This window comes from Herpailurus yagouaroundi, unplaced genomic scaffold (genome assembly GCF_014898765.1).
Source record: "Herpailurus yagouaroundi ecotype Mexico unplaced genomic scaffold, PumYag 200, whole genome shotgun sequence".
Classification (NCBI taxonomy): domain Eukaryota; kingdom Metazoa; phylum Chordata; class Mammalia; order Carnivora; family Felidae; genus Herpailurus; species Herpailurus yagouaroundi.
The window spans coordinates 4,264,149-4,272,517 of record NW_024412431.1 but is presented as its reverse complement, the minus strand read 5'-3'; the positions used below and the strand labels follow the sequence as shown (position 1 = coordinate 4,272,517).

Genomic DNA, 8,369 nt, shown 5'->3' with positions numbered 1-8,369 from the left:
GGGGAGGAGCGGCCGCGGTCCCGCCCCCTGCCCGCCTCCGGCCCCGCCCCCGAGACGAGGCCAGCTGAGCGCCGAGCGCGCCCCTTCTCACCTCGGTTTTCTCCCTTCGCCCCTCAGGGTCCCCCGCCTGTTCCTTGATCTGCCGGAGAATTCGACTCCCGACCCCGCCACTTCCTAGTTCCGCGACCTTGGACAAGTCTCTTCGCCTTTTCGATCATTCGTTTCCTGTAAAACGAAAACAACAATGACTTCTATTTATTGTGCCTGGCACGGTTTTAGGCACTTAATGGGCATTATCTCTTTAAATGCCACAGTAACATTTTTAAGTAGAAATGACTACACACTTATACACCCTTCATAGAAAGAGAGGCACACAGAAATGAAAAATACCTACTGAAGATTACCAGCAAGTACGTGATGGAGGGTGCCAGGATTCAAACCCCGAATCAAGAATCGACGATGAAATTAATGCTTTCATGTTTATGCCACACCTGATTCTGTTCTAAGCATTTAACCTGCACTAAGTCGTTTAAAACTCACCACAACACAACAACGAACGTTAAAAAGTTATGTCCATTTTGCAAATGGGCAAACTTAAGCATAGATGGAGACAAGAACAAGTAGCAAGGCTAGCTGGGACTGGAATCCAGGCAGTGCAGGCCACTATGCTCCCCTCCCGTCCTACACAGTTAGAACCTACTGAGAACTTACTACGTAAGAGGGGATGCTTTGCACACTTTCCAGGCATTCGGTCCCTTAATTTTTGCTCTATATTGGAAGTTAGCATTCCTATTTAACAGGTAAGGAAAGTGAAGCCCAGAGAGTTTAAGTAACTTGCCAAGACCATGTGATAGGACTGGGATTCAAACTCAGTAAATCTGATTTCAGAGCCTTAATTATTCCTGCAGAGTGCCCTGAAATAATGTGCTTACAGCACTCAGTGCACAGAAGCCGATCAGTAGATGTTGAATTTCTCCGCTTACCGCCCCTTTTCTGAGCCTCACCTTCCTCATCCGTGAAATGGGGCGAGTGATGCGTCCCCTCCCAGGGGAGCCGACGTGATTAAGGCTATCCACACTACACTTTCCGAGCTTTCCGCCGTACATTTTGATCCCGGCCACCCACTGTAGGTAGCATCACTGACTGGCTAAATTCTATCATGTGACCTGCCCTCCCACTGTGCCAACATGGCGACGCCCAGGTCCTAATCCGGGAAACGTGCACCCAGGCTAATACGGTCCTGGACGCCGGGAGCGAAGGTGAGAAGGACCTGGGCGACGCGGGGAGGGATCCAGGCCGGTGTCGGGCCCGCTAGAGGGCTTCTGGCCTCTGGCTTCTCAGGGGCCGGTACTCCGAAGATGGGGTGTAGTGTCAGCTTACCGAGGCCGCAGGGTCTTAATCTTTACTGATGTATAGGCCACCTGGCCCGGGGACGCAGCTCCCTGATGCTCTTCCTGTGCCGTCCCCCGCCCCCCCCCCCCCAAACCAGGCTCGGCAGGGAGAGGCTCCCGCGGATGCCCCGTGCGAGAATCGGTCTGTGGCTAAGTCTAACTCTCCGCTCCACGCGCAGTCTCTGCAGAGCCGGGTTTATGGAGGGGCAGCCGCAAGGGCCGCCGAATCCAGCCGGCATGGAGAACGGCACCGAGCCCTGCGGAGAAGAGCGAGCATCCGAGGCTCAGGAGACGACGGTCACCGAGGGGGCCGCCAAGATAGCCTTCCCCAGCGCCAACGAAGTCTTCTACAACCCGGTGCAAGAGTTCAACCGGGACCTGACGTGAGCAGGGGTGTGGGATCAGCTTGGCAGAGGGCAGTGCATCTGCAAGGTTGAGGGAGTGTGAGCTAACCAACCCCCCATCTCTCCCGCAGATGTGCCGTGATCACCGAGTTTGCTCGCATTCAGCTTGGGGCCAAAGGAATCCAGAGTGAGTTGAGGTCCAGTCTCCCTGTGGGCCGGGGTCACGCAGAGCTCTCTCCCTGCCCTGCCCTGCCCCCTTTCCCTTAAAGTTCTAAAAGGCTGCAGGCACCTTGCAGGCCCTGGGTTCATTTCCTTCAGGCTTTCCCCAGGGGCTTTGAGGAAGATTTTCTCCCATGAATCTTCTGTATACTGAGGAATAGGGGGAGGTCTCTCAGAGGGAGCTTTGAGACCCCTGACTTGTGCTTCTGGGTGGCTGCAGTCAAGGTGCCAGGTGAGAAGGACGTGCAAAAGGTGGTCGTGGACTTGTCAGAGCAAGAGGAGGAAAAGGCTGAACTGAAAAAGGGTGCAAACCTGGCCCCGGGAGACCAACCTCGAACGGCTGCCGTTGGGGAGATCTGCGAGGTGGGGCCTGGACAGAGGAGGTGGCGGCCCCCGAGTCCTCCAGTAATGGAGGAAGGAAGGCTCCTGAGGCCGGAGAGCTATAGGAAGTGGGTGGTGGGGGCTCCTTGGGGCCCAGCAGAGGATAGAGGTATCCACGTGAGTGGGGCTCCCTGATTACTCCAACAGGAAGGCCTTCGAGTGCTAGAGGGTCTGGCAGCCTCGGGCCTACGTTCCATTCGCTTTGCACGAGAGGTGCCTGGACTCCAGTCTGTAGTTGCCAACGATGCCTCTGCCCGAGCCGTGGATCTCATGTGCCGTAATGTGCAGCTCAACGCTGTGGCCCACCTGGTACATCCCAGGCAGGCCGATGCCAGGTAGGTTTGGGGCAGCCGAGCCTGATGGCTGGAACGTGCATGCCAGAGCAAGGCTGCCTGGGCTCAAGTCCTAAGTCCGTCCTATTCTTGCTCTTTGGCTTTGGGAGAGTGCCTTAGCCTCTCTGAGCCCCCATTTTCTTGTCTATAAAATGAGAATGTTAGTATTACAGGAGTTGCTCTGTTGATTAAGTGAGAGATGATGCTTAGATAGCCAGAAATAAGTCCCATTATGGTTTCCATTTTATTTTCATTTGTATTTATTTTCTTATTCTAGAGACAGAGAGTGCACGAGCAGGGGAGAGGGGGAGAGGGGACAGAGGGAAGGAGAGAGAGAATCTCAGGCAGGCTCCATGCTAAGGGTGGAGTAGGGCTCCATCCCATGACCTCCAGGACCATGGCCCAAGCTGGTCACAGGTCACTGAGTGGTCCACCAGCTGAGCCACCCAGATTCCCCTATGGTTTCCATTTTACTTTTATTTTTTTTAATAATTCAGTTTTTAATTCACATCCAAGTTAGTTAGCATATAGTGCAATTATGTTTGCAGGAATAGATTTTGTGATTTATCCCGTGTGTATAACACCCAGTGCTCATCCCGACAAGTGTCCTCCTTAATGTCCCTTACCCATTTAGGGGGCGCCCCCCCCACAACCCCTCCAGCCACCCTCAGTTTGTTCCTTGTATTTAAGAGTCTCTTGTGTTTTGTCCCCCTTCCTTGTTTTTATATCATCTTTGCTTCCTTTCCCCTCTGTTCATCTGTTTTATATCTTAAAGTCCTCATATGAGTGAAGTCATAGATTTGTCTTTCTCTGGCTGACCAATTTCGCTTAGCATAATACCCTCTAGTTCCATCCGTGTAGTTGCAAATGGTAAGATTTCATTCTTGATTGCCGAGTAATACACTATTGTGTGTGTGTGTATATATATATATGTACATATATATATATATACACACACATATATACATATATATACGTATTTGTATATGTATATGCCACATCTTCTTTATCCATTCACCCATCCACGGACATTTGGGCTCTTTCCATACTTTGGCTATTGTCCTTAGCACTGCTATAAACATGGGGGTGCATGTGCCCCTTTGAAACGTCACACCTGTATCCTTGGATAAATACCTAGTAGTGCCATTGCTGGGTCATAGGGTAGTTCTATTTTTAATTTTTTGAGGAACCTCCATACTGTTTTCCAGAGTGGCTGCACCAGTTTGCATTCCCTCCAGCAGGGCAAAAGAGATCCTCTTTCTCTGCATCCTCATCAACATCTGTTGTTGCCGGAGTTGTTAACGTGAGCCATTCTGACAGATGTGAGGTGCTATCTCATTGGGGTTTCGATTTGTATTTCCCTGATGGTGAGTGATGTTGAGCATTTCTTCATGTGTCTGTTAGCCAGGATGTCTTCTTTGGAAAAGTGTCTATTCATGTGTTTTGCCCATTTCTTCACTGGGTTATTTGTTTTTTGGGTGTTGAGTTTGATAAGTTCTTTCTAGATTTTGGACACTAACCCTTTGTCTGATACGTCGTTTGCACATGTCTTCTCCCATTCTGTTGGGTGCCTTTTAGTTTTGCTGAATCCTTCGCTGTGCAGAGGCTTTTTATTTTGATGAGGTCCCAATAGTTCATTTTTGCTTTTGTTTCCCTTGCCTCCGGAGACCTGTTGAGTAAGAAGTTGCTGTGGCCGAGGCCAGAGAGGTTTTTGCCTGCTTTCTCCTCGAGGATTTTGATGGCTTCCTGACTTACATTCAGGTGTTTCATCCATTTTGAGTTTCTTTTTGTGTATAGTGTAGGAAAGTGGTCCAGGTTCATTTTTCTGCCTGTTGCTGTCCAGTGTTCCCAGCACTATTCGCTGAAGAGACTGTTTTTATTCCTTTGGATAGTCTTTGCTGCTTTGTCGAAGATTAGTTGGCCATATGTGTGTGGGTCCATTTCTGGGTTCTCTGTTCTGTCCCGTTGATCTGAGTGTCTGTTTTTGAGCTAATACCATACTGTCTGGATGATTACAGCTTTGGAATACAGCGTGAAGTCCGGGATTGTGATGCCTCCTGCTTTGGTTTTCTTTTTCCGGATAGCTTTGGCTATTCAGCGTCTTTTCTGATTCAGATTTTAGGGTTTTTTGTTCTAGCTCCGTGAAGAATGCTGGTGTTATTTTGATAGGTGTTGCATTGAATATGTAGATTCCTTTGGGGAGTATCGACATTTTAACAATAGTTGTTCTTCCAACCCAGGAGCATAGAATCTTTTTCCATTTTTTTGTGTCTTCAGTTTCTTTCATAAGTTTTCTTTAGCTTTCAGCATATAGATTTTTCACCTCTTTGGTTAGGTTCATTCCTAGATACTCTGTGGTTTTTGGTGCAGTTGTAAATGGGATCAATTCCTTGATTTCTCTCTCTGTTGCTTCACTATTGGTGTATAGAAATGCAACTGATTTCTGTGCATTGATTTTATATCCTGCGACTTTGCTGAATTCGTGGATCAGTCCAGCAGTTTTTTGGTGGAATCTTTTGCGTGTTCCATATAGAGTATCATGTCATCCTGCAAAGAATGAAAGTTTGACTTCTCCTTGCCGATTTGGATGCATTTTATTCCTTTGTGTTGTCTGATTGCTGAGGCTAAGACCTCCAATACTACGTTAAATAGCAGTGGCGAGAGTGGACATCCCTGTCGTGGTCCTGACCTTAGGGGGAGAGCTCTCAGTTTTTCCCCACTGAGGATGATGTTAGCCGCGGGTCTTTCATATATGGCTTTTATGATCCCGACGTATGATCCTTCTGTCCCTACTTTCTTGAGGGTTTTTATCAAGAAAGGATGCTGGATTTTGTCAAATGCTTTCTCTGCATCTATTGAGAGGATCACGTGGTTATTGTCCTTTCTTTAATTGATGTGATAAATCACACGGATTGTTTTGCTATGGTTTCCATTGTAGACTTGACTTCTCAACTTCTGGTACTTTTATTCATTCAAATGAGCCAGCACAAAGCGAGTATCCACAATGTGCCAGGCATCAGTAAACAAAATAGGCAAAACCCCTGACCTTGGGGCATTCACATTCTAATGCTGGGGTCCAGCAAACAGCAGCCTGGGAGGCCCCCTGGGAGGCCAGAGCCTGGGTTGTTGTTTTTTTTTTTTTGGCCCACCAGCTAAGAATGTTTTTTGCATTTTCTTTTCTTTTCTTGAGAGAGCGCTCGCACTTGCTGGAGAGTGGGGAGAGGGGCAGAGGGAGAGAGAGAATCCCAAACAGGCTGCCTGCTCAGCGCAGAGCCCAGTGTGGGGGTTCCATCCCTCGACCTTGGGATCATGACCTGAGCCGAAATCAAGAGTTGGACCCTCAACCGGCTGAGGCAGACATCCCATGTTTTTTGCATTTTTAAAGGGTTTAAAAAAAAACAAGGCACCGTTTGTGGCCCACAAAGCCTAAAATATTTACTATCTGACTTTTTACAGAGCACAAATAAAGAAAAAGTATTTGTTTTCTGGACTGTATTGGAATCTGATAGGAAACAAAGACAGTGACAGCCAGATCAATGAGCAAACTATATAGTAAAAGTGGTGAAAAAGTAAAAAGAAAAGTAAAAGAAAAAGAAAAGAAAAGTAAAAGGTGAAAAGTGCTCTGGGAAAAAACTGGAGGTTGGAGGGGATGGAGGAAGGTGGTGGATGGGTTGTAATTTTATATATTTTATTTTATTTCATTTCATTTTATTTTATTTTTTATTAAAAGTGTTTTTCAATGTTTATTTTTGAGAGAGAGACTGAGACAGAGCATGAGCGGGGGAGGGGCAGAGAGAGACAGGGAGAGAGAGAATCCCAAGCAGAGCCGATTCGGGGCTCGAACTCATGGACTGTGAGATGGTGACCTGAGCCAAAATCAAGAGTCGGACGTTCAACCCACTGAGCCACCCAGGCGCCCCAGGTTGCAATTTTAAATAACAGTTAGGGTTGGCAACTTGGAGAAGACAGCATTTGCATTTCCTCACCTACAAAGGAAACGATAATGATTCCTTAAGATTTGCCTGGAAGGTTATTTGATTAAATGAGTTAATCTATAAACGGCTTGAAACAGTTGTCAGGCATATGTATGTCACATCACCATTGGCTATTATTATTGCTGTTGTTAGACACGAGTACACTGAGGTCCAAGGAAGAAGGGTCACGTGGTTGGTTAGCACATGGCCAGCCCAGGGTCCGAACCTAGCCAGCTGGCCTCCAAATGCAGGCCGAAACCATCACACCCAATGAGAGGACACGTGTAGGGGACAGAGCAGGTCCCTAATGTAGGGGGCTGAGGACCGGGGCCTTCTTGCTCCCAGGATGCTGATGTACCAGCACCAGAGGGCATCGGAGCGGTTTGACGTCATCGACCTGGACCCGTATGGCAGCCCCGCCCCCTTCTTGGATGCAGCCGTGCAGGCTGTGAGCGAAGGAGGTGAGGCCACACTGACCTGGGCACAGAGCAGGGCTCGGGGTTTCTGGAGGATCCTCACCGCTCAGGCCTTCCTTGCAGGTCTGCTGTGCGTCACCTGCACCGACATGGCAGTGCTGGCGGGGAACAGCGGGGAGACCTGTTACAGCAAGTACGGGGCCATGGCCCTCAAGAGCCGGGCCTGCCATGAGATGGTGAGCCGCCCTCCCCCCACCCCTTCCCACCCGGCAGACCTGCTTCGCTTCCTCCAGGCAGCAGGGGCCAGATCCGTCCCAAGATGTTAAAGACAAGCAGGTCTATAGCCAGAATAGTTCTAGAGCCCGGACTTCCAGTTCTGGTCACTCGGACGGCAGCGGTTTTGCCCAGGGCGGGAGCCAGTGGCCGCATTATTTTTCCTAGTGCCCTCGGTTTTAACAACTCGTTCAAAATTGTTATTTAGGACAGTTTTCAGGAGTGGGTTTGGCTTTGGGTTCAAATCCTAGCTTTGCTGGCGCCTTTGGGTGATTCATTTCACCCTCCTGGGCCTCGCTTTTGGCCTCTGTGAAATGCGCACGATGGTGAATTGCCGTGGGGATTCGAGAGGGCGGGGGCCGGAAAGGAGGATGGCCTGGCTTTGTTCCGTAAGGGCCCTGTCACCAGGTCAGTCTGGAAAACCGGAACACAGGTCCTTGGAGCACATCGCATAGCGCGGGGCACACGGATGTTGCTGCCCTGGATGGCGGGCCTGTGCGCTCCGTAACCACGTAGCACCCCCAGGAGGCCCATAAAGAGACATAGACTGTTGTGATCCCGTCGATGGGGGAACTGAGGCATTCACTTGGCAGGGGTCACACAGCCAGGACGCTTGGGCCTGGGCTTGCAACACCAGGGAGCCGCCCCTGAGCCTGTGCTTATGAGCACCTGGTGTGGCCCCAGGGTAGCTGGGAGGCGTCCGTGGAGGCAGGGCTGCTGGCTGATGCCGGCCTCCCACCCTCAGGCCCTGAGGATCGTCCTGCACAGCCTGGACCTCCGAGCCAACTGCTACCAGCGCTTTGTGGTGCCACTGCTCAGCGTCAGCGCTGACTTCTACGTGAGAGTTTTTGTCCGCGTCTTCACCGGCCAGGCCAAAGTCAAGGCCTCAGCCAGGTTAGTCTGGGGCAAGCAAGGGAGGCAACGAACAGAGGGGGGCAACAGGGCCTTTTGGGGGCACGGGAGGAAACGGGACTCCTAACGGGGAGGAGCTGGGGTGCGGCGGTCAGGCTGGGGAGCTTATGAGCCCTGGGGGGGGGGG

General features: G+C 50.2%; 1 protein-coding gene and 1 long non-coding RNA gene across 4 annotated transcripts in view; one reads left to right on the top strand and one right to left on the bottom strand.

The window, feature by feature from the left end:
* Positions 1-1,147: 1,147 nt before the first annotated feature.
* The window catches only part of TRMT1 (tRNA methyltransferase 1), a 10,162-nt gene continuing 2,940 nt past the window's right edge, over positions 1,148-8,369 (top strand). Inside the window, exons 1-8 of one of the 3 annotated variants that reach the window (XM_040450079.1) lie at positions 1,148-1,259; positions 1,571-1,774; positions 1,867-1,922; positions 2,175-2,317; positions 2,483-2,670; positions 6,987-7,102; positions 7,181-7,293; positions 8,076-8,224. In XM_040450079.1, the coding sequence (XP_040306013.1) occupies positions 1,590-1,774; positions 1,867-1,922; positions 2,175-2,317; positions 2,483-2,670; positions 6,987-7,102; positions 7,181-7,293; positions 8,076-8,224 (950 nt within the window). In that variant the 5' untranslated portion in view covers positions 1,148-1,259; positions 1,571-1,589. Of the gene's footprint in view, positions 1,260-1,489; positions 1,775-1,866; positions 1,923-2,174; positions 2,318-2,482; positions 2,671-6,986; positions 7,103-7,180; positions 7,294-8,075; positions 8,225-8,369 lie in introns of those variants that run through there. The other 2 variants (XM_040450078.1, XM_040450080.1) reach the window with 2 other exon arrangements.
* On the bottom strand, positions 5,174-8,080 carry LOC121014063 (uncharacterized). The gene is made up of 3 exons (XR_005783028.1): positions 7,333-8,080; positions 6,654-7,215; positions 5,174-5,214 (listed from the first exon to the last, which is right to left on the bottom strand). It is a non-coding gene; the product is annotated as an uncharacterized LOC121014063 (long non-coding RNA).